Raw genomic sequence first — 26759 nt, 5'->3', positions numbered from 1 at the left:
AAAAAAATCCAGTAAAAAGCCAATAGTAATAATGCTCATGGCCTGATAGGTGGATATAAAATTGCTTAAAATATAAGAAGAACTAGAGATTTCAAGGAATTAAATTTGACTTCCTATGCATCACTGAAACTTGGGGAGGGATGAGAACCATGATTAATATACACAAAAGGGAGTAAGATGAGGCAGCTAGGTGGCTCAGTGGATAGAGCACTGGCTCTGGAGTCAGGAGTATCTGAGTTCAAATTCGGTCCCAGTCACTTAATAATAATTACCTAGCTGTGTGCAAGTCACTTAACCCCACTGCCTTGCAAAAACAGCAACAACAAAAAGTTAAGATTAGGGGTTTGGAAGGGGAATTAGTAACATTAGATGTTAAGAAAATACAAATGTGAGGAAGTACAGATACAAAAAGTAGGGAAATGGTGGAGAACATTTTAGTGAGGATGAACAGAGTAGAATTTAGGTTTGATGAAAAGGAAAAAAGTTCCAATAATTAGAACTACACAAATATAAAATGGGCTGCCTCAGAAGGTACTGAATTTTTCTCACTGGGATGTTATGGCCTCTCAAGTTCTTTCTAACATTCTTTAACATGTGGGGGGAATATAAGCAAGAGAAATGGCCAGTGTGTATGTATTCACAGATGCTGAAGAATGCGAATCACTTGTAAAATGCAAAAACAGAAATAATGTGTGGGGTGAAATAGTTTAAAAGCTATCTAAGGGTATCTGGCGTGCCTTAAATGAAAGGTGGTTTTTGATTAGGGGAGTGATATGGTCAAATCTGTGTACTCATAAAGCTGTTTCTGATGTTTAATGAAAAAACTAGGTAAGAAGTAATTAGGGTGGTAGCAGTTGGGGGGTCGAAGATGTAGAATAGAAAAATCAACAAAATTTGCCCATCAACTAGATGGAGTGTAAGACACTGCTAGGAGGCCCTAAAGCTAAGACTTGGAGACTATTTAAAGTGGGTGTGATATAGATAATGATTCAGTGAATGAGTCAGAAATATAGAAAGGAGAACCAGGAGAGCAAATTTTTAAGTTACAAATGAATTATGTACTACTTATTTTTACTTTATAAAGTACTTGCTATTGCCATAACATTTAAGATATCTTTCATCGGTGCATTCCAATACCCATTAAGGAGCACATTTCATTTATTCAATGATTCCTTAGGTACTGCTATAGAGAACATGATAAAGAAGTGATTTCTGGAATGTTTAGAACAGGAAAAGTTTTAAGGCTGAGAAAGAAGGAAAAATAGAACTGAGATGAAGGAAGAAAAACACTCTAAGTACATACCTTAGCAGAAATAGAGGCCTGGTGGAATACTATAGCATTCCTATAAAATCTGGATTCTTGGGTTTTATTATTTTAATTTTTATAGTTTACTTGGTACAAAATATGATGTACATTTTTATTCCTTCAAATTAAGTTGTACACCAAAGAAATTAGGGTCTCTATCAAACCCCTCTAAAACAATTTTTTTCCTTTTATTTAATGATGTAAATAAAATCTGTTCCATACCAAGCTTTTTCTGAATGGCCTCCAGTATGCTGTCAGAATCCCGAAGCATACAAGGTGTAGTGGTACAGACTTGAATATGATACTTTCCAACTGGCTTTCGATTATACATTGTATAAAAAGTTGCTACTTCATAAACTCTCATTGGAGGTACTTGCAAAACTTCAGCAACCTAAAATGTAAGGATATTTTAAGAAAAATTAACAAAATATTTATTGATCATGAACTGGTGCTTTGAGGGTATTTGCAAAAGTCCTTGTTTTAAAATTACGGCTTTTTTTTAATATAAACCAAAAAGGTATGCCTGGTGTTGACTAATCAGGCAAAAACTGCTTAACTGATAGTGAACTAGAAAAAATTTACCAAAGAGATCTGACTATGCCCCAAAGTGAGATTTAGCTTCTTTTCTTAAATTTCAAATCTATTTACTTTTTTTTTTGTTTCTTTTTTGCAAGGCAGCAGAGTTAAATGACTTGCCCTAGGTCACACAGTTAGGGAATTATGAAGTGTCTAAGACCAGATTTTAACTCAGGTCCTCCTGACTCCAGGGCCAGTGCTCTATCCACTGTGCCACCTAGCTGACCCCAAATCTATTTATTCTTAAGACTATCTTTTCCTTTTAAAAAAAAAGTTTATCTTTTATGCTTAATGTTTGACTCATCATCTTTGACCTCTCTGTAATACAACAGATAGAGAAATGGACCTGAAGTCAGAAAGAAATGAGTTCAGATTTGGTCTCATCACTTAATGACTATCCCTTTATACTGCACTGAAGTAATAAAATGCTTGTTGACTGATTCACTGTTAAGATTTGAATGGTAAAAATTCATTTACTAAATTGGAAGCAGTTATTACTAGTGTTTTTATCAACTGTTAAACCACAATATAGTGAAGAACTTTGAATATAAGAGTCCGAATGTTTGGTTTTCAATCTTTGTTTGCTTTTTAAAGCTAATGCAGCTATGTGCAAGTAACTTCACTATCCTGAGCTTGTTTTCTTACCTTACAGAGCTATTGAGGCAATTGCTACATATACGTTATTAGTAAAAATAAAATCTTTAACAACTTTTTCAATGGAGCCTAATAATTATCTGAGAAGAAATAATCTCAATTCAGATAATGAAAGAGCACTCACCATTTCTTTACTACTTTAGATTTTCATTCTAAAGATACTTTGAATCCAAGAATGTGCTTACCATTTATCTTCATCTAGTTTTAAAAGGATGACCGTTTATTGTTCTGTACATCTCACTACAATAATCCAATACATTTGTATCTTGTAAAAATGATATTGGCTTTTTATTGTAGCTTAGTCTTCTTAAAAAACTACTCCAGTTATTTCTTTTTAGTAAGCAATCTAATATTATTAATTTAATTTATGAAGTTTTATGATTCAACTTCAAGCATGATATCCCCTATCATGATGGTAAAGGTTCAACCCAGACACTTGAGGTGAAAATGATAAGCTTTCCAATATGAAAGGTACTAAAAGAAAAATACTGAAATGGAGATTTCCTGACCTTGAATAATATATAATAAGGGGGCGGGGCGGCTAGGTGGCTCAGTGCATAGAGCACTGGCCCTGGAGTCAGGAGGACCTGAGTTCAAATCCGGCCTTAGACACTTCATAATTACCTAGCTGTGTGGCCTTGGGCAAGCCATTTAACCCCGCTGCCTTGCAAAAAACCTAAATACATACATACATACATACATACATACATACATACATATATATATATATATAAATAAGATAGCTTTATTGATCAACTTTATATCCAACCAGATTGGATTGACCAACTGGATATCCAACGAGAAGTTTACCACTACAGTTATACTAAAAAATAATAGTGTCTGAGGGTTAAGTTTGAAAATAATCAACCCAAAGCAAAAAAAAAAAAAAGCATGAATAATTTCATCTTTGTAGTTATCTTGGACCTATTATTAAAATATTCTTTTCAAATGCTGTGACTTATTTTTGATTTGTAAATAACCGAAAAATAAATGCTCCTTTTCCCAGTGCTATCTATCTCCTCTATATGTTTACATATAGCTTAATTTTCAAAATTAAAATCACTAATTATGAGGTGGTGGTACAATTAGAAACCTTGATTCAAAATAAGACAATATTTTCACATTTTCTTTCATACTGTCAGTTATAATTTAATACTTATTTTCATCTTATTGTATCCAGTTATCACAGCTGCTGTTCAGTCGTGTCCAAGTCTTTGTGATCCCATTTGGAGTTTTCATAGCAAAGCTACCAGAGTGGTTTGCCATTTCTTTCTCCAGTATGAGGAAACTGAGGCAAACAGGATGGAGTGAGTTGCCCAGGGTCATACAGCTAGTTAGTATCTGAGACTAGATTTGAGATTTGAACTTAGGAAGATGAGCCTTCTTGACTTCAGGCCTCTATCTAGTTTGCCCTGTGCCATCTAGCTTCCCTCCAGTCATTACACTTAAATACATTTCTTTGTTCAAAGAACTATTATCATGTGACTAGTTTATACCGTCTGTGGAATTGTGGTCTATATTCTTTTCATTACCTTATATAACTTTTCAGCCATTATTTAATTACATTAGAAAGACTATCATCACTATTCCCCTCCTATCAGGGTAAAAAGATACATCTTTTCAAGGTTCCTGACATTTTATATAAGACTAGTATAAATACAAATAAAATTGTCCAATGAGAATTACCTGTTATAAAAGAAATTTGATTTCTATGACACTAACTTTAATATCACCCAAGAATTTTTCACAAAAGCTACTACTTAAATCCTACTACTCATTATACAATAAAACAATAAAATTGTATACTCATTATAAAATAAAACAATAAAATTGTATTAGATACCTTGTTCATGGCAGAGATAGGCAACCATCCATTCTGCCTTTGGGCTAAGTCCAGTACTGGAAGTACAGCTGCTGCTTTATGTCCCTCTGGATAATTCTTTACAATTGCTTCTATCCTCTGAATAAAAGAAAAAACCACCTGTCAATATCCAAATGAGTCAATGTTTTCTATATTAAACATCTTATTATTTATTCATACCTTGTAGTTTTCTGGTGTAAAATCAAATGGAGTATCTGGGTTATTTTCAGGAGTATCTCTGTGCTAAATAAAGAAGAAAAAAATAATTTAAAGCAAATTGTTTAAAATGTAATTTCCCCAAAAGTATTTCATGGTTTTTGAAGTCCTTGTAGAAGCAACAATAATCTAAAATTCAGTTTTTATGCACAACTGAGGGTATGTTTCTCAATACCCCTTATGTTCACCAATGCAACTTTCAATACTCTATAATCTTAGTAAATGAATTGCCATAGCCAAAAAAAAAAAAAAAAAAAAGGCCGATACTCAAAGCAAGTCTTACTTCTTCACATTGCAGAACTTGCCACTCTGTACTCCACTGGAATAACTTGAGAACCCTGGATTTTCTCCATATTAAAGTATCTAAGTAGAACTTTCCTAGAGATCATTACTATCCTCAAATTAGACAATTCTTTAAATCCACATAACACTGATCAGTATTACCTCCTTCATACTTCACAACTTCAACTAAGTTCCATGAAGTCAAGAAACATGTCTTTGTATAATAATTTTCCCTTTTTCTCAGTAGAAAGCATACCAAGAATTCTATATTCAACAAATATTTGTTGAATTAATGTTTTTGAACACAATATGGTTGACATAGTTGAACATGACAACTGATCTCTGGTGTTTATATATTTCCATTAGTTCATACAGCAGTGATAATGGCAAATTGTTATTTGATTAGGATGAAAGGGATTCCTCATGGAGACTGACCGAAAAATTAGAGCTTACTTTAAGAAATATGGAGATGAGTATGCTTTTATCAGCCTATAAAATCATAAATAACATGGATAGGTTAAACATGGATTTTTTTAACCAAATTCCAGAAACACCATGCACATTTCTTGAAGTTTTGAGAATTCAACAGCTACATTGTTACAGTAACATGTTACTCTTAGTTCTTCTCAAGAACAGTGATCAAGGGGCAGGCAGGTGGCACACTGGATAGAGCACTGACCCTGGAGTCAGGAGGACCTGAGTTCAAACCTGGGCTCAAGACACTCAGTAATTGCCTAGGTGTGACCTTGGGCAAGTCACTTAACCCCAATGGCTTAAATAATTTTTTAAAAATTGTTTTTCTCTTTCTTGGAGTTTTTCCCTTTTGTTCTGATTCTTTTACAACATTAATAGGGAGAAATGTTTGACATGGCTGAACATGTATAATCTATGTCAGTTTGCTTGCTGGAAGGAAATTTTACAAAAATGTTGAAATGCTGGTTGTGGAAAAAATAAAAATACTACATTAATTTGCAGTATGATGAATAAATTTATAAATTTATAAAATGATAAATAGGTTCAGAAAACAATTTAGATTAATTCACATAAGAGTTGTAATGAATGATTAAGGAAATCTTAAGAAATCTACTTAAGCTTTCCCTGACATCTACTTTTAAAAAGTTATCATGTGCTCCCACAAAAAAGAAAAGGAGCCCTCCTACCTGCTTTTGTGCCACAATTACAAACAGAATACCAGGCTTGACCAGTGAATCATAAAATGTTAGGAACAAGATCTATCTCAGACATATCTAGTCTAACCTCATTTTCCAAATTGGGAAGGAGATTCAGAGTAAAGTCGGGACTGTAGCACAATTCTCCTGATTCTTAAACACATGTTCTTTCTACCATGTACCACACTGATCCAATGACTGGCCAAATATGGCAAATATTTCAGATAGTACCAGAGCTAGAAGGGATTTTACAAGTATTCTAGACACCTGCCTCATTTTACAGATGAAGAAACTGATGTCTAAGGAGTTTAATATTCCTCATCTTAGTTTGTCTGACAATTTTAGACAATTTGGCATATTGACATTTTTCTACATAAGAATTTTAGTTACATGGCTACTATTCCAGTATAGCAATCTCATGTCAAAGATCTATTGCCCTACAGATCACTCATTACTTACTTATTCACTGAAAGTCCCTATCTCTTTGTCTAACTGAACTAAGTTTTTTCAAATATTTACAAATGATGTTTGAATGGGCTGCTAGATTTTTCCTATTTATTCTTGTATATGTTGATTGATTTTTAGGGAGAAAGAAGTCAAGAGGCATCTGGATACATAGGTTTCTATGTATTATCTGAACTGGTTAATAGGATTGTTGATGTATATTGGAAAAAGAAACCTCAAAAGTTCAGTCCCTTCATTTTATAGAAGAAACTGAGGCCTAGGAAGTTTTAAGTGACTTGCCAATGGTCATCTATGAGGGATTTAAATCTTATATTGACTTCCCAAACTATATCTTTTTTCCCCCCAATTATCTGACTAAAGCAGTTAAGTAACCACATCCTTATAACTTGACTGAAAATTGCTATAATGATAATGTACTGTTGATGGAGTTGTGAACTGATCCAATCATTCTAGAGAACAATTTGTTTGGCCAATGGCAATAAAACTGTCCATACCCTTTGGTATAGCAATCCTACTATTAGTTTATATCCCAAATAGATCATAAAAAAAAATCCACATATATAAAAATATCTTCAGCAGCTCTGAGCAGATGTTCATCAACAAATTTTGGTACATGAATGTGAAGAACCACTGTTCTATAAGAAATCATAAGGTAGTGAGACTTCAGAAAAGTCTGGAAAGACTTGCATGAATTGATGATGAGCGAAATGAGCAGAACCAGGAGAACATTTATACACATTAAAAGCAATACTGTGGGGCGGCTAGGTGGCGTAGTGGATAAAGCACTAGCCTTGGAGTCAGGAGTACCTGGGTTCAAATCTGGTCTCAGATACTTAATAATTACCTAGCTGTGTGGCCTTGGGCAAGCTACTTAACCCCACTGCCTTGCAAAAAAAAAAAAACCTAAAAAAAAAAGCAATACTGTGTGAGCTCTTCCTAGCAGTTCGCTGTTCTAAAAGGCTAGTGAGGAAAATGCTATCAACATCCAGAGGGAAAAAATGGAGTCTGAATGAAGACCAAAGCATACTATTTTCACTTTTTTAAAATTTATTTATTTTTCTCTTTTCTGATTCTTCTTTCACAATATGAATAATATGGATATGTGTTTAAACATGATTGTACATGTATGACATATAATAGATTACTTGCTGTCATGAGGAAGGAATGGGGAGAGGTAGAAATAGCGAAGGAAATGGAAGAGCTGGAAATCAAAAGTTTATAAAAAAGATAATAGAAAACTATCTTTGATTGTAATAGAAAAAATAAAATGTCATTTTTAAAAAGTGGGGAAAAAATTTCTGAGAATCCTCTGTTGCATGTTTAAAAAGTTCATTTTTAAATTCTGTCTAAACATTTGGGTATTTAATTAAATATTATTTAAATTAACCATATAGAATTATCCTTTTTCCTAGCTGCCCAGAGAATATCATTTAAATATAACTATCACTATATATATTTTTTGGATGTTGACTAACAATTTCCACAAGATAGCAACTTACAAAGATTTCAAATTTTCAAGTAAAAAAGGAAGCATTTAATTATATGTCCCAGGAACTAGAACTTTACAAATATTAGCTCATTTATAATATTAAGCAGCCAGTTTTTAATTTAATAGAAATAACTTTAAAGGGGGGGAAAGGGAGCCCAAAACATGGCAACTGAAGTAAAGCTCTGAAATATTTTTCATCTATTAACAGTTCAAGAATCATAAACTAAATTTAACAATCTGATTAAATGTAATAAACTATATTTGTATGGAGATGTAAAAATAAAATCTGTTCAGGAAAAGGAATTATAATCTTTCTGAATACCAAATAAAATTTATCAACAAAAAATGATAATGATGATAAACAGGAATATTTTGGGGAGGAAGGCCAATTAATGATGTAAAAACAAAAGATTTCCTTTTTATAAAACACACCTGAGAAACAAATCCAACAAGTCACATGACCACTGGACTAGAGACATTCCTGTGAATATAAACTAAAGCCAGGAATTTAGAGAGCAGTTCAACTAGGGTTGTTCCTATTGAACACTGGTCCTTTAGGCAATATCTTAGGAGCAGTAGATTAAATAGTGTAAACTACAATGCACTGAGTATCTAAAAACCTTGAAAGTAATTAATGTATGCTATGAGTTTGACCCAAGTTTTCAAATATTTGCCTTTCCATTTCTAAGAAATAATCTAGGAAATGACTTACCACAAATAAGGCTCCTCCAGCTCCACTTTGCACAGCTGTTTTGTGTAAGCATCTCATCTGTCTCCCCTACAAATAAAATTAGGTTTAGTAAATTACATGCCTTGGGCAGAATTTTACATTTTCCCCATACCCAGATTAGAAACCGTAAATTGAATATTAAAACTGATGGCTGAATTCAAACTTTAGCAATGGTCTAGTTTAATTCCTCATTTACCAGACAATGGAATGGCTAGTCTGTCTTTTTCCACTAGTTTGTCATGTAGTGTCAATGTATCATTGATTTATAACTTCCCCTTCTAATCAGTTTGAATGCCACTTTCTCCCAATTAAATAATGAAGCTTGAATCACTATAAACATGTCTTCATTCCATAATAAAATAATATTATTTTGCAAATGTCAGCTACACTCTCCTTCAAATCAATTGAGTAAGGCAGGTTTAGAAATAGTACCTATAAATTAGCTACTGAACAAATTGAAGTTGATTTGATGATTTGTTTTGGAAGATATCAGATTGATTATACTCTACTTCATTCCCCAAGGGCACAAGCAGCAAAGCTATTGTTATTCCTACAGCTGATGAGAAGTAAAAGCCTCCTAGCAACAAAGATTCTTAATTGCAGTAACCGACAAAGACTAATGAGCAAACTTCAGCTTCACTGATTGGGCCACATAAAGGTTTGTATTGTGTTAATTCAGATTTGGTGTGTTTTAATAGCTACAGTCAGGGCAGCAGAAATTTGAAACTAATGGTAAAGGGTACTGGAGGACAATAAGAAAATAAAAGACAAGGATTAACAATTACTAATAATTACCAAGAGGAAAAAAATGGTATTTCCTAGGCCCAAAAACTATTTTAGCAAGGAGAAAATAGGTGTCCTAGAATTGGTATTTAGATGGGCCAATTGGTTTTATTTAAATATAGGACAGGAGCAGCTAGGTGGTGAAGTGGATAGAGCACCAGCCCTAGAATCAGGAGGACCGGAGTTCAAATGTGGTCTCAGACACTTAGTAATTAATTACCTAGCTGTGTGATCTTGGGCAAATCACTTAACACAATAACCTAAAAACAAAAACAAAAAGCTGTAGTGGTTTCTTTCCATTTATTTGCTCTTTATACACTCTAAAATCCATCCTGATCTGTTTTCTGGATTCTCATAGCCTATCCTCCTGACCTTTGCCAAGTTTTTGTGTATACATATGTGTGTGTGTGTGTGTAACTGTGTCTCCCAAGTCTGGATTACTCTTCTCACCTGACTTTTGGAATCCTGGGCTCGCTTTAACTTTCAGTTCAAAAGTCACTTACATGAGAGGCCTTTATTGATCATCCTAATTGTTATATAGTGTGGGCTTTCAAAAATATCTCCTTACATTTACTTCCTTGTATAAATAGTTTCTTTCCCCCCCCCCCCCCCTTGAAAGGACCCTTTAATTTTTGGCTGCACAACCTTGGCTGCCTAGTACAACACCTTGCCTATAGCAGCTATTTAGTAAAAGTTTGTTGTACTGAATTAAACTGATAAATGCAAAAGGTTTTTTTTTGGTTTTTAGGTTTTTGCAAGGCGGGGGGGGGGGGGGGGGTAATAGGCTTGCCCAAGGCCACACAGCCAGGTATTTATTAAATGTCTGAGACTGGATTTGAACCCAGGTACTCCTGACTCCAGGGCTGGTGCTTTATCCACTACACCACCTAGTCGCCCTGCAAAAGGTTTTTTTAAACTTGGGTTTGTTATTTCTGACATAATTTTTTCATATTTACAGAAAGAACAGACCATTGAAATCCTTCTGCATTTGCACATTCTTGTGTAGGATGTTTTACAACCTCAAGGATCTTGAATTCTTCAGGCTAAAGCATAATCTATTGGATTATAACTACTTCCTTATTAAATTCACTCATGTTGTCACTGACAAGGATTCTAGGTGTTTATGTATCACCTGAAATAATGAGATTTCTCCCATTAGACAATGAGCTCTTATAAGGTAGACATTGTCTTTTTTGTCTCCCCAGAAACTTAGGCATCTGCTGCATCCCAACCACTGTGCTAATATTTACTGACTGAGATTACAGACCCAGCCAAATAGTAAAATATACTTCTTGTTTCTTGGATAATTGAGGTTGCCTGATTAGAAAGTTCTAGGTAGCAAATTATTATCATACCTATATTATCTATACACAATATATTCTCCGATAGCCTAGGATCTGAAGTCTCTCTTTCTATCATGATTTTCTCCACTTCACTTTTAACACAAAGCTCCTAGATCAACTTCCTCTCCCTGGGGAGAACAAGAGAAACTAGCATAATCTACCTGTAATAATGAATACCTTTACTGTCAAGAGAAAGGGGGTAAATTCTAACAAAACCTAACCTGGCACTAATGATGTTTTTTAAATAGCTCCAAACATCACAATATCTCCTCCTATAAACCTACTTTGAAACAAGTATGGCACTAAAAAGTGGAGCTATAAAGGCAGATGGGCCCTATCTGCCCAGTTGTGGCTCTGTATATTCCACTGGTTTTCATCATGACCATGTAAAGAGCATGAGCTCTGGGGGAATAAAACCTGGGTTCCAATATGCACTATGAAATTTATCATGTAACCATAGACAGGACACTTAAACTCCCTAGGACTCAGTCTCCTCAACTGTAAAATGAGAAGGCTGGGTTAGATCAATTAACCACTAAATGCCAGATGAAGGTCATTCCTGACTCCAAGACAGGAAAATACTGCCTCTCAAATCTGATTATTTTAATTGCTTCAGTGTTCCTGAAGAAAAACATAAATCTAAAAAAAACCCAAACTATTATGAGAGGAAATTATAAGGAATACAAAGACAGGTTAGCATAACAGCCTCCCTTGAAATATGCTGTTCCTGACAGGGCAAAGAACACATTATCTACTGTTTTATATTATTCCTAATGCTGCTCTTCCATTAATGTACACAATCAACAATGTATATTAAATAGAATCCATTATTTCCAGCAAAAGGTTGGTTCTAGAGTCATATAGTTTGTTCCCTGGTACTACATCTGATCAGTTTGACACACCCGAATAGGCTTACCAAGACTAACATCAACTTTCTTTAGAAAATTTTATTCTCTGGGAAGCTACGTGGTACAGTGCATAGGCACCAGACTTACGAGTCAGCAGACATGAGTTTAAATATGGTCTCAGACACTTATTGGCTGGGTGATCTGATCAAAAAAATACCTATCTGTAAAATGAGCTGGAGAAGGAAATGACAACTTTAATACTTTGTCAAGAAAATTCTATGGGATCACGAAGAATAAGACAAGACTGAAACCAGTCAAAATGAAAATCAAATCCTAAGCAATCTTTCAAATTAGCAAAAGTATTTCTATTGTTGGAGCTAAAGGGAAATCTTATCAATAATGAACAAATTATCTGATTCTGACAACATAAAGAAGTTCCAATTCATATATTTATAAAAAGATATTATGTGTTAAGAGGGACTCTCAATTTAATGCAACATCTTCATCTGCTTTACTTTATATGTGGAAAAGGACATTTTTGTGTATTGGTGCTTATGTAAAAAATTATTTTAAAGAAAAGATATTACATTATCATGACGTAATATGCAAAGTACACTAATATAAAGGTCAAATAAAGAAGTCTGCAGTTAGAAAAGAATGAACAAAGATAACAAAAATGGGAGGGGCAGGAATAAAGGGGCATCTGGTCTTAACTTAGCAATGACCTAAGAAAGAACTGCACCTGCTTAGTAAGATTTATACATATTACTTTGTATGCCCCTCATAAAATTAAGCTTAATTTACATAATATGGGATGTATGAAGAAGAGAAAAGAATATATAAAGGAAAGATGTATCAGGAAGACTGTAACCTGGAAGAGTTAGACCAATCTAATTTTTGGAAGGGAGGGACTGGAGAAATTGTATCATACTAATCCCATAAAAGCCTTCTCACTTCTGTACCCAGTGCTCTTACCCCTCCCTAGTAAGGAGTGGAGTCCGTTTCTGGTCAGTCATGGGATTGTAGTTCTTGCTATAATAAATTGCTGATACACAATCAGTACCTCAATTCACAACTACCTTTTAATGCTGCCTTAAAATTTACATTTAACATCTAAATCTAAAAACAGTTCATTCCCCTAAGTCTTTAGCAAGGCACAAATTATTTTAACCATCATTTAACTGAAGAAAAAACCAAGATCCTAAGAATTTGAATAGCATTATTTGATGGACAATCTCAGTTTCTATCTCATGTGGGTAAAAGAATGGTTCTAACACCAATTAGAGGTAGGTAGTAAGCCTTTGGTGGAGAAAAAAAAACCTAGTCAACCTGGGCTGACTCCAAGTATATAAAGTTTTTTCCACTAGACTATGAAATGTTTACAATCCACTCAATAAGTTCCAAATGAGAGAAGCATAAATGTTTACAGAAAATCCAAATAATTTTCCTAGTAAGAACATGTCCTGATATAAAGCAGAAGTAATAATGGAGGTTCCAATTCCAGCTTACTGAGTTTAACTCAGACTGCCTCAAAAGGAATAAGAAAATTTTAGGATTCTCTACAGTACTATTTGCAGCAAAGTATCTTCTCTCTCTTTTTTTTTACCTTTCCAAATCACTGTATTGCTTGAGAGCCAAAAAAGGATTCTCCTGGATCCCTTTTTTAGACCTACTACCCAAATCTTTGGGATCTATTGCTTACTTAGCTTCCAAAGGATTGTCCTGAGGAAATCATCTTGAAAACTACGAGCCACATAAATGAGTTCTCATAATTATCATTATTTCAGGTAATCTTGACAAAAGGTGTTTGACCAATCTATGCCTTCTGTAGCTGGCTGTCCCTTTGGGTTATGGGCCACTTCCTTCAATTTTCCCATGATTGCCTCTTCTTTCAGGAAGTTTACCTGGCCAGGAGAAAGAAGGGAAAAGGTGAAAGCCCCAAGGGACAGGGCTCATTCAAGCTATGGAATCTGCCCCTTCTTCACAGAAGAGCCTTACACAGATCTCTGGGACTGGAGATCCCACTCTCATTGCCATGACAACTGCTTCTGTAAGGCCAGAGAGGATTTTAAAGGTAGCGGGGTATGTAGGGAAAGAAAACAACAAATAATTTAATCTGTCACAGGAACTCAAAGTGAGAGAGAATTGGGAATGGGGCAATGAAATGGGCAAGGAGTAAAATATGTTCTTTAAAAGTATATATTTGCTCCCAGGAATAATAGTCCCTCACAAAAAAAACTAAGTGCTTCAGAAATGATAAAATCTTTGATTTTATATTTAAAAGTAAACTATTTTGAATTACTAAATATTTTTCTACTCCCTTGCTTCATTCCTCTCAGTAACTTCACACTTAGGATTATAGATTTAAACCTAGAAGACACCTTTAAAATCAGTTCAACTTTTGTTTCAAATGAGAAAATGAGACCTGGAAAATTACTTGCTTAAAAAATCACACAAATGGGGCTGCTAGGTGGCACAGTCGATAAAGCACAGGGCCCTGGAGTCAGAGGTACCTGGGTTCAAATCTGGTCTCAGACACTTGATAAGTACCTAGCTGTGTGGCCTTGGCAAGCCACTTAACCCCATTTGCCTTGCAAAAACCTAAAAAAAAAAAAAAATCACACAAATAAGCAAATGGCTGAGATATAAATTCCTATCCTCTGATTCCAAATCCAGCATTCTTTCCACTAGTCTTATGTCACACTACAGACTAGTATTGAACTTGCTGTCCATTAATTCCCCCAGAGCTTTTTTAAAAAAATGAAATGACAGCTATCCTCTCCCAGCTTACTTTTTGAAAAGCTATTTTTTTAACCAAAATAGAAGCACAACATTTCATGTCATCTTATCTTCAATGCAGTGTTCTATCTAGAAAGTCAAGATCTTGTCAATCATTTATTCTACAATCTAGTGATCCTAGCTTTGAGTCATCTACAAATCTAATAAAGTATAGACTATCTGGGACCTGATAAAAATGTTCACTAGCACAAAACTAAAAATAAATCCCTTGGGTAACTTTCTTAAGGACTGCCTTCCAAGTTGACCATTAATGACTACTTTGGGGTTTGACCACTATTTAAAGGAACAACAGGGTTAAACTAGAAATAGCAACTGCCTAGTTATTATTTTTAACTTTACTGATCTACACTATCAGGATATCAAAATTATATTCCCTTAAATAATTTATTCATAAATTCTAATCTTTTCACCATATGAAATAGGGAAAAATAAAATACATTTTTTAAAAGTAGAAACTTAAAAATCACCTTTTAGTTATGAGTTTTCAAATATAACCTCTGAATTTTTTTTAAAGGAAAACAAGTATTTGGAAAAAAAATTTCTCTTTAATTTCCTTGATTACCCTTTGATTAGTAAGAGATTACAATAGGTTTACCTGGGTGTGTCCATCTATTAAATGAGGTATTAGATATATTCAAAATCTTTCCCAGCTTTAATTCTACTAGTTATGAACCTCCACTAAAAGTCCCACTCCAATATAATTGTCATGAAAGTAACTTTATTTTTCAAAGTTATGCCAACAAAATATAAGTCCAAGTAGGTCTTACTACCCTGGAAAAGCAAGAGTGTGTTTGTTAGAACACCCAAAAGTTAGCCACTTGATGCTTTTTACCACAGTAACTCAAAAGACTACTACAATGTGGAGGGGTTGTGATCTAAATTGGTAAATAAAATAATCCCAATGATTAATCCAAGTATATTTTTAGACTCACCAAATTTATCCAATCAGTTGTGAAATTTTCTCTTTGATTTTTCCCCCTCCCACAAATTTTCCTTTCTCTCCATTTACACAATTATCACCCTAGTTCAGGACACCATCACCTCTCACTAGAATTACTATGGCCTCTTTTCCCATATCCCAGTCTTAATTTCCCCCTACTCCAATCCTTCCTTCACACAGCTGCTAAAGTAATTTTCATAAAGCAAAAATTCAATCAAGTTTCATTAGTGACCCATTGCCCCAAGGATTAAATATAAACTCCTGGGTCACATTTAAAGCTATTCAAGCCTGCTGCTGTCTGAATTTTTCAGTCTTCTTATATTTTTTTATTTCCTTCCTTAGACACTGTCTGTGTTCCTGCCAGATTAGCCTACTTGCTGATTCACACATCTCCAAGCCTTGTCCTGGATTGGAATGGATGCTTTTGGAATGCCTGGGTTTCCTTCAAGCTTCAGTTCTTGAAACTTCTCTGGGTCCTCCTAACTGCAGAGAACTGAACTGGCCCTCCCAAAACTACCAAGCAGACATTTTTGTATAGATTTTATATAAACTTAGGGATACATGTTTTTTTTTCTCATTCAACTATTATTTTTTTCATTTTTATCTCTTTATCTATAGCACCTTATAACTAGTAAGCATACCGAAAAGACTGATTTTTGATCAATGGAAACTTATTTACATCTTTTATCTACAAAAGCAAGGAATTCTTTTTTAGATAAGGAAAGATTCCCCACAAAGAATCCCACCTTTATTCATAGCCAATCAGAAATGATAGTACAAAATGGAACCTACAGCTACACTGTATTCTCAATAAAACCCTATGATCGGGGTGGCTAGGTGGCACAGTGGATAGAACACAGGTCCTAGAGTCAGGAGTACCTGAGTTCAAATCCAGCCTCAGACACTTAATAGTTACCTAGCTGTGTGGCCTTGAGCAAGCCACTTAACCCCATTTGCCTAGCCAAAAATAAAAAATAAAAAAAAAATCCCTATGATCACATTGCACTTTACAGGTTAACTACTCTATTTGCTTCTTTAGGGTACACTGCACCTAAATCTTTGCCTCAAATATGTACAGCATATGGCTTTTCAGAATTATATTCAAAATGCTATAAAAACAATATTGCAATAAATGGCATTCTGTTTAAAGAGTGGTCGGTAATTGACAGTATTCTATCTGGGACTGGTATCAGCAAATGTTTGGGATATTACTTCAAAAGCCAAAAGTTAAAGGACATGCTATGAATTTTTCTATCATCATCCATAAATTTATTTTACTGTTCTCTGTATTGAGTATTTCCTTTTATTTGGTCTAAGATAATAACCTTCAAATATCATGGATTGTCTTCTGTTTTTACTTACTCCATATCTTTTAATGATTTTAGATTTTGATCTCCATCAATTTTCATTTTCCCAAAATGAGTCCTAATCTCTTTAGTCTTTTGGTCTATTCCTATCTTATTTCTCTTTAGTTATTTCTATTTATATCTCTTTAGTCTATTCCTATTTTATTTCTCCTTTTTCTAGCTTCATAATTTTTTTTAGGTCAATAAGAACTGTGTGTAATATTTTAGGCACAGTACACACTTTACTAAGAAAATAGAAATCATTCACCATAACATCCTCTCCTGTTCTACATCTCAAAACCTTTTGACATCATCCCCCCATTCTCTCCTTTAATTCCAGTTTCTAATAGAAGCTGCCCTTCTTTTTGCTAAGTCAAAACTTTTACCCAAATACCAGATCCTATCCCCATTCTCTTCCTTACATCACCCCTACATGGATCATCAGATCATAGATCTAGAGCTGGAAGGGACCACAGAAGTCATGAGTCCAATCCCCTTATTTTACAGATGAGAAATTAAGGTTCAGTGTTGTCAAATGATTTGCCAGTGGTGACAGTTAACTATTGTCAGAGGCAGGGTTTAAATCAGTCTTCTTTAACTCCAGGTCCAGTGTTCTATTTACACCATGCTGCCCTCTGGCTTTCCTGTGTTGGACCTCCCTCTATTGACAATGAAAGGACTAGAAAATGCTTTGTATACTTGTGGCCTCCATTCCTTTTATTCTAATCTCTACTTCTTGCAATCAGGCTTCGGACCTCATCACTCGGCTGCTGCAACTGCTCTCTCTAGAGTCAGACCTATCTAGTAGTATTTCTCAATCTTGATTCTTGTCTTGTATTCAGCATCTGATTTTGCTAATCACCTCCTGCCCCTTAAAATTGTTTCAGTTTCTGGAACCCTTTCTTCCCTGATGCTTCTTCTCAGACTCCTTTGCTTGATCATCATCCATAGCTTATCACCTTACTTGTCGGATCCTTTTTCATCTCTGTCCTTTCTGAATGATCTCATCAGTCCCCATGAACTCAATTATTTTTCTGAAGATTCCTCCCTGATGTATATATCCAGTCCAAGTCTCTCTTCTGAGCTGTAATCCCACACAAGCAATAGTCTAATGGATATTTATAACTGCATAAGCAACTAAAACTCTAAAACTCATCTTTCCCTCAAAACCCACCCTTTTCTGTAATTTCTTTTTTCTGTCAATCACAGCACCATCTTTCTAGCCAAGTCATTAAATATTTACTAAGCACCTTACAATGTATCTGGCACTGTACTGGGGATATGAAGAAAGACAATACAGTCCCCTGCTTTCATGTAACTCAGTTTTAATGAGGAAATACAACAGGCAAACAATAATGTACAAGATATACATAGGATGGAGAGAAACAAAAAGGGAAACATTAAGCACTAGCATTAAGGGAGATCAGGAAAAGTTTTTCAGTGTGAGATTTAGCTGGAAAATGAAGGACATCAGGGAAGCTAGTAGATGGAATGGAAAGATAAAAAATTCCAAGTCTGGAGGACAATCAGTGAAAATGCCCTAAGGCAGAAGATAAAGTGCTATGTTTGAGGAAAAGTAATAAAGTTGAAAAGGTAGGAAGGGTTTTTGGAAGGCCAAACATTTTTTATTTGATCTTAAAGATGACTGGGAACTATTGGAATTCACTGAATAGGCAAAGATCTGGTCCAGCCTTTGTTTTAGGACAATCAATTTGACAGCTAAGTGGACAAAGGACTGAAATAGAGACATCAGGGAAGGAGACTAGCCAGTAGTTTATTTCAATAGTCCAGGTGTGAGACAAGGACAACCGGGACCAGAATGGTGGCATATATGTGAGAGATATTACAAAAGTAGAAGCAATAAGACTTGGCTATGAAGGATGACAGTACTAAAGAAACAAGGATGATAACTATTGAATCTGATGTTTATCTATGAAACACTCAGTTAGAAAGAACCAATAGGTGAGAATTTAAAGAAAGGGTTAGCTAAGTAGATATGAGACAATGGCATTGGAGAGGCCAACTGAATCCATAAGAACTCTAGATTATCAAGAAAAGTTATATAAAGAGTTTATTATTACAATGAGCCATTGCAATGATATGGAAGCGGAGAAGGTGAGGGGGGGAAATGAAGGGACCTTGGCTCTCATCAGAGGTGGCTCTGAGAGGAAACAGCATATATACTCAATGGGGTACAGACATCTAGAGTAAGGAGGAGAGAAGGGGAACAGGGGGATGTGAGTGATGGAGGAGAGGATGGACCATGGGGGAGAGTGGTCAAATATAACACATTTTCTTTTTTTACTTCTTGCAAGGGGCTGGGATTGGATGGCCTGTCTGGGACCACAGGACTGGGTAGTTGCTGGGCCTTAGGGGTGGTATGTGGGCTCGGGGCCTCTTGGCACCAGGGCTGGTGATCAGTCTGCTGCCAGTCTGCTGCCACTCAGCTACCCTACAGCACATTTAAGAAGGATAGAGTGAAAGGAGAGAGAAAATATGGTGTATGGTACTGGAGAAGTTGGAATGGAGGGAGTTGGAAAATCATGGAAGTAGCTTTTGTGATGGACTTATCCTAAAGAATGTGATCCATCTGGGACAGAGCTAGTGGTGTTGTAACAGACTGAAGCACATTTATTATTATTATTATTATTATTATTATTATTATTATTATTATTATTTGGGGGGGGTTGCAGGGCAGATGGGGTTGGGTGGCTTGCCCGGGATCACACAGCTGGGTGATTGTTGGGTGTCTGAGGCCGGATTTGGACCCAGGTGCCCCTGACTCCAGGGACGGTGCTCCGTCCACTGTACCACCTAGCTACCCCTATTATTATTTTTTTATTTTATTTTTTATTTTAATTTTTTCCTCTTTCCTCTACTTTATTGCTCATGAGGGTCTATTTTTTTGGGGGAGGGGGTATTATGTTTACTCTTAAACAAGAATATTTTAGTAATGTATTAAAAATCATTTGTACAAAAATAAATATAATTTTTAAAGAAAAAGAAGTTATATAGTTATAAAGTTATAAAGTTTGGACACCCATGGTTAGGAAGCATGACTCAGAAGAATATGCAGCAAAAGAGACTGAGAACAAGTTGGTTAGGTAGGGGAATCAGTAGACAGCAGTGTCACAGAAACTAGGGAACAGGGGAATAAAAAGGAAAAAACTGAGGAAAGATCATTAGAGTTGGCAATTAAGAAATTGATGGTAACTTTGGAAAGAACAATTTTAGTTGAATGATGAAGTCAGAAGTCTGAATACAAAGTTAAGAGGAAAGGAAATGAAAGCATTGAAAAATAATGACCTTTTCAAAAAGGTTAGCCTTGCAAGGGTAGAAAACATAGGATTTGACTTTAGTTGAGGTTCTCATCACCTCTTGCTTAGACTACTCCAAGAATCTCCTAATTGATTTCCTGTCTTTAGTCCTTTCTCTAATAATAATATGCTAATATAGCATTTAAGGTCTGCAAAGCATGTAACATATATTTTCTCATTTGATTTTCAAAACAATCCTGAGTCTTGGCACAGTGGATAAAGCGCCCTGGAATCAGGAGTACCTGGGTTCAAATCCAGTCTTAGACGCTTCTTAATTACCTAGCTGTGTGGCCTAGGGCAAGCCACTTAACCCCATTTGCCTTGCAAAAAACCTACCCCCCCCCAATCAACCAAACAAAAAGCAATCCTGAGATAGGTGCTATAATCTCCATTTTATAGATGAGGAAAACAGGTCAAAATGATTTGCCCAGATTACCTTCCAGACTGCAGCAGCATGCTACACAATCCATCCTCTACTCATCTCTGTTGTATTCCTAAAGCATAAAACTGACCAATACTCTCCTGATAATTACCGAACACTTAAATATCTAAGGAAAGAAAATAGTCCAACATGATAACTTTTTCTTTTAAAACTTCAGGGTAATGGAAAGAACTATGGATCGATCAGGATTCTAATCCCGAAATACATCTATTTTACTTACCTCCTTTATCCAAACACCTTAAAAAGATCCTAAGTGTTTGCGCTGGATGGGTCCTACTTGTCATTCAATTCAAACCCTTCATTTCCTAACTGCTGAATGGTACTGAGATAAGGCTACCCAAAAGTCAAAGATTAATAGCAAATAGAATTTAAAACCAGGTCCTGACTCAAAAATTCATGTCTTTTCCCATTCCCATTATTCTACAATGCCCCCCAATAAGCTATATGACCTGTGAAGTTCAGATACCTCTTTTATAAAAGAGATGCTATTAACTGAACCAATGGAATTGCTGTTAAGATTAAAGATTAAAAACTGAATAATGGGGATGGCTAGGTGGTGGCGCAGTGGATCGAGCACAGGCCCTGGAGTCAGGAGTACCTGGGTTCAAATCCAGTCCCAGACACTTCTTAATTACCTAGCTGTGTTGCCTTTGGCAAGCCACTTTAACCCCACTGCCTTACAAAAAAAACTAACCCCCCCCAAAAACTGAATAATGTATTAAGAGTTTTGTAATCATAAAATCCATATTGTCCCCTATGCACTATTGTTTTAACAATTACCCATAACTGCTCCACATCTGTAATTCAGAACCTTGGAATTCTCTTTAACTACAATTCTTCTCCTTCAATATCTTTTACCTCACCCCTACTAAACCGAAGTTTCAATCTCACTGTGATCTCCAGTTCTACTCCTCCCTGTCCTGACTTCCCTTCTCTCCCCCTTCCTAGCCTAGACCAATTCAGCCATTACCTAGAATCTATTCTATGAATCCATTACCCTCTCATCTTTTTTTTGCAAGACAATAGGCTTAAATGACTTGCCCAAGGTCACACAGCTAGGTAATTATGAAGTGTCTGAAGTCACATTTGAACTCAGGTCCTCCTGACTCCAGGGCTGGTGCTCTATCCACTGTGCTACCTAGCTGCCCCTACCCTCTCTCATCCTAACTCTGGTTATGCCCACCTCTATTCCATTCCCTTCCCTGCCATCTAAATATGCATTCAAAGATCTCCAACAATTGATCCTGCTAAACCATCAGGCTACAGTGCTATATTGCTTCTCCCTTCCCCAGCCAAACTTCTAGAAAGGATTCTCTGACTTCACATGCATACATCCTCTCCTCTAATTTCACTTCTCAGTTCCTTGCAATCTGACTTCTGTATCAACCACTGCACAGAAACTACTTCCTGGAATGTCACCAAAGAATCATACAACTGCTAAATCTAAATCAGTTGTTACCTTCCTCCTGGACACCCTCCTGATCTTTAGTGATTCTTTTATTACGGGCTTCACTGGGCATACCCTAAGGCACTATACTGGCCTCTCTTCACTTTCCTCTACATTATCTTTTGGTGATCTCATCAGTCACATTTAGCTTTTGTTAAATTATCATCTCTTTGTACAAAACTCTGGAGAGCTATATATCCGTCAATCTCTCTAGAACTCAAGTCCAATATTATTAACTGCTGGATAGACCCCCCCCCAAAAACCTCTCTCCTAACTTTCCCATTTTTGTCTGATAAGACCAAATTTTTCAGCTAACCCCCATACACACACACACACACAAACACACACACATATATATATGGGGGGAGAGAGAGAGAGATAGAGATATTTTTCATTCTCTTTGATCACTGAAACCTAGCAAGCTATCTTGGAACTGACAGGTCCAAATCACTTCAGCTCTTCTAGAATGGCCAACAATAAATCCCAAGTCAAGCCCCACTTGGTCATAGTTTAGGTTTGATTTCTACCAGAAATTGTGAAGGTCTCTGCCTCTCTGGTACTGTGTTGTTGTTTTTTTTTTTGTTTAGGCAAAAGGCCATTCCCTGTTCCTTTTCTTTCTTAAGTGTTGCCTTAGGCAAATGAGACCTGGGAAAGACCAGGGTCCCCCACTGTTATCCAAGGTCATCATCCAGATCCATTAGCTCTGGAGGAGAAAGCAAACTAGTGACTTTGCACAGCCCTCCCTCACTTAAATCCAAGTTAGTAGTATATTATGGCGTCACCTCCCTGATGTCATGGCTCTCTTCCAGAAAGGACAAACAACAAAGAACCCTGAGTCAATCAAATCCCAAATTTTGTTTGATACTCTAGCTTAACCATATCCCCAACCCTCCATTCACACAACTACTACAGTAATTCAGGCCCTAAACATTAATCATCTGGATTATAACAGGGGACTTCTGGTTCCTTATTTTTCTCCCAAACCACCCTCCACAAAAACCATGAAACTGATTTTCCTAAAATAAATCTGACCATGTTAAACCCACTACTAAAAAAAAAAAAATTCAATGATTTTATATCATCTTTTGGCTAAAACTGCAAAATCCTCAGCCTAGCATTTAAAGACCTCCTCACCTAACTTTGCAGTTCTATTTCACTTGATTTCCCTGCACAATTCCTGTTCCGGTCAAAACTGGCCAGTTAGTGACATGACATTTTTTCACACCTCCATGCCTTTACTACAAGTGTTATGTCTTGAAATGTTCTCTCCTTTCACCTATGCCTCAGAGTTCCTGGTTTCCTTTAAAGCTCAGTTTAAGTGCCACCTCTTATGTAAAGGCTTGACTGATCCACTTCCCCTCCTTTTTAAAATATACTCTGTTCTCAAAGGTACTTTATATTTATTTGCCAGCATATTGTATCCCTCTAAAACTTAAGCTCTTTTAGAGAGGGGTATTTCAGTTTCTCTATTTGTATTCCTGGCACCTTGTAAAGTGCTCTTCTTGTAGATAGTGAGTGCTTTAAAAATGCTTTGTCAAATTGAATAAAATGGCAAATATAGATGCGTGAAAGTTGAAATTAACATGCCAGGCACCTTCAGAGAACTGATGACAATTTATAGTTCCCTTGTCTGGGCTAAAAAATTTAGTTCCAAGTTCAACATCTATGAAAGTAATTCTTATTTCCCCCCCAGATATTATTATTCTGCCTTCATGTGCTGTTTTTCTGCCCACTCAAACAGCTGCTTGTGGTCTCATAATCTATGCATCATTTCTCTAACTGGAAGAGCTTAATATCATCTACAAATATGGGGATTCATATTTCCTTCCACTTCTACCCTCCAAGATCATTTATAAAATGTCCAAAGTTGCTCCCAGAACTGATCCCCCAGAGATCCTAATGTTTCTTCATTCAGATAAATGCTCCTTTATCTTATTCCTTGTTTTTTAAGCCAGTTTGCAGTTCATAATAGATAGCCACCCATACCAATTCCATAACTCAATTTTGTTTTGTTTAGGAAACCAATGGGATTACATAAACAGTTCTCTTTTGCCCACATAATGACTCTCTCAAATAACTATAACAGATTAGTGATTCAAAAATTTCTTTTACAGGGGCAGCCAGGTGGCACAGTGGATAGTGCACCGGCCCTGGAGTCAGGAGGAACTGAGTTCAAATCAGACCTCAGACACTTAATCATTACCTAGCTGTGTGACCTTGGGCAAGTCACTTAACCCCACTGCCTTGCAAAAAAAAAAACCTAAAAAAATTTCTTTTACAAAATGCATATTGTCCTCCTCCCAGCAAATTAACACTTTTCCTATAATTCATTATTAGAGAAACAAGTATTTGAAGGAACCATAGGTTGAATCTGACAGGTTTAACAGGACTTTAAATCCCAAACAGCGTTAGAGGTCATCCAGAATCACGAATTCTTTCAGCAACAAGCCGGACCAGAGCCAAGGAGTATCAATTCTTTGAGTGACAGGAAACTCACTCTCTTCCAGGCCCAGGAAGTTCCAATTGCTATTCCTCACGCTGAAGTTCAATGTCTCTTCCTGTAATTCCTGGCCACTGCTTCTGATCGCTGGGGTCACGGGAGTCCTCCGAGTCTACCGAGTGTGCCTCCCAGACAGCAACCCTCCTTCAAAAGCACAAATCGCGCGCGGCAGACTGGAGGGCCTCCCTCCCCCTCCCCAGGCCCCCCCGGAAACTCGTTTCCAGGTCTCTCCGGCGAGCCCTGCCTAGGGGCGGGCTGCGTTTGCTCGGCTCTGCGCGGCCCCCAGCCGAGGCGGCGCCTGGGCCGCGTCCCACTTGTGACGCGCGGCTCCCGCCGGGCCGCCTCCTCCTCCTCCTCCTCCGGAGCGGCCCCGCGCGCGGCCGCCGCGCAGAGGACACGAGGTCGCCGGCCCGGGCGCCGCGCGGAGGACACGAGGTCGGCGGCGCGGCCGCGCGCGGGGCTCCGCGGAGGGCCGGCCTCGGGGCACGCGCGGTAAGACGGGCCTCGCGGGCCTCCCGCGCCGCCTCCGCGCCGGCCCCGACTCTCCGCCCCCTCCCCCGCGCCCACGGCGGCGGCCATCCCCGGAGCGGAGCGAGGCCGCGACGGCCCGGCCGGGCCTCTGGGCCCGCCCAGAGCGCGGGGGGCCCCGGCGCTCACGCTGAGGCGGCTGGAGGGCGGCGGCGGCCGTGCACGAGTCCATCCCGGGCCTCCTTACCCAGTGGGCGACGAGCGCGGCGGCCCCCGCGCGGAGGGACGAGGACAGGAACATGGCGGAGCGGGTCTCCCGGCTGCCCCCGCCGCAGTCCCAGGGCCGCGGGCACGAGCCCGGCACGCACGGCGTGCGCGCTCTCGACGCTCAGCCGGCCCCCCCCCCCCCGAACGGAAGGGCGAGGCTCCGCGGCGCGCAGGCGCGGGCTGAGGAACGGGCTTGGGTGGGAGCCGCCCCCCGGGAGCCGCCCGCGCGGCCTGGCGTCCGGCCCGAGCCCAGGCGGAGGCCGCGGACCCGCGCCGGCTTGCGGCGGGCCAATCCGGAACCGGAGATGGAGCCGCGCCCTCGCGCCCCGGGCGCCGCCAGAAACCAGCCGCGCCTTCGGGCTCGCGGAGTTCCTGGCTTTGGGCTAATGTTACCTTCTGGAGTAATCGCCCCGGACTGCCCCAGAGGGCAGCTGGGCAGCCGGCCGCACCCGGCGATCCTGGCCGGGGAAGCCGACGGAAGCCTCCCGCCGTGGGCCACCAGGAAGCGGCGAGGAGCCGCAGAGGCAGGGGCCGCCCGGCTGCGGAGGTGCCTGCAGCCCCGCGGAAGGCCCGAGCCTTGCTTTGTTTTGGTCTGTTTCACTGAGAAGCGCCGAACTCTTCCCTCTGCCAAGTAAGGACCGCATTGTCCACAGGGACGCAAGTGACACCTCACCTGGCCGAGGGAAATCCTAAAGGCTGAACTGTGTCTGCGCAATTGGGAAGATTGTTTTCAGAAGTTTGTGTAGCATTCAACCTAGAATCGGACGGTTGTCTTTTTTTATTCACATCTCCTTTACTTTGGTATATGAGTTTTGAGCACTTTGTACATTTTCTTTTTTTCTTATACATAAGTCCTTAGGAAAGGAATTGTGGGGGTTTGGAGTTTGTGGTAGACAGTGATAAGAAAAGGAGAGAATTGGTGCTACAAAGAGTAAGCTTTCAACTTTTTTTTTATTAAAGATAGATATGAGGGAGATTTTTGAAACCAGGAAGTCAAGCTCAGGGAACAAGAAGATCAGAAGACAGTGACTTAAATTAGATTTTAGAAATAAGATATAAAAATTAGGAAAAGCAAAAACCCAAACCAAAGACTCGGTCCCAGTTGGACTTGATTTGAGAAAGAACTGATAATATCGGCAACTTTCCATCAGTGAGTCCATCCTGCTTTCTGAGGTCTTGAAGACCTAATCTCTCTCCTCCACAAAAAAAAGCCCTGTAATTATTTGTGCTTTGGAGCACCCATACCTACTGAGGCTTCTCTCTTTTCTTAGACTGGGACTGGCTAACTCATCCACCAACCTGAAACTGGCAGATCAGGCTGATTCCCTAGACGGTCAGCCACACAGCTATAGATCAGTCAGTAATCAGTAAACAAGCATTTATTAGGGAAACCAGGCAAAATAATAGCTAATATTCAGGACCTAAAATTCAAATTTGACCCCAGACATTTACTAGCTATATAAGCCTGGGCAAGTCGTTTACCTTCCTTTTACCTAGGCTTTTTCATCTGC

General features: G+C 38.0%; 1 protein-coding gene across 2 annotated transcripts in view; it reads right to left on the bottom strand.

Moving 5' to 3' along the window:
• NDUFV2 (NADH:ubiquinone oxidoreductase core subunit V2) overlaps nucleotides 1–25343 on the bottom strand; it is a 38096-nt gene extending 12753 nt beyond the window's left edge. Inside the window, exons 1-5 of one of the 2 annotated variants that reach the window (XM_074201608.1) lie at nucleotides 25229–25343; nucleotides 8731–8796; nucleotides 4578–4640; nucleotides 4380–4496; nucleotides 1529–1697 (exon numbers count right to left, since the gene is read on the bottom strand). In XM_074201608.1, the coding sequence (XP_074057709.1) occupies nucleotides 1529–1697; nucleotides 4380–4496; nucleotides 4578–4640; nucleotides 8731–8796; nucleotides 25229–25282 (469 nt within the window). In that variant the 5' untranslated portion in view covers nucleotides 25283–25343. Of the gene's footprint in view, nucleotides 1–1528; nucleotides 1698–4379; nucleotides 4497–4577; nucleotides 4641–8730; nucleotides 8797–24510; nucleotides 24718–25228 lie in introns of those variants that run through there. The other variant, XM_074201609.1, reaches the window with a different exon arrangement.
• Nucleotides 25344–26759: the final 1416 nt, after the last annotated feature.

Source organism: Macrotis lagotis, chromosome X (genome assembly GCF_037893015.1).
Source record: "Macrotis lagotis isolate mMagLag1 chromosome X, bilby.v1.9.chrom.fasta, whole genome shotgun sequence".
NCBI lineage: Eukaryota > Metazoa > Chordata > Mammalia > Peramelemorphia > Peramelidae > Macrotis > Macrotis lagotis.
This window is presented reverse-complemented; position numbering and strand designations above follow the sequence as displayed.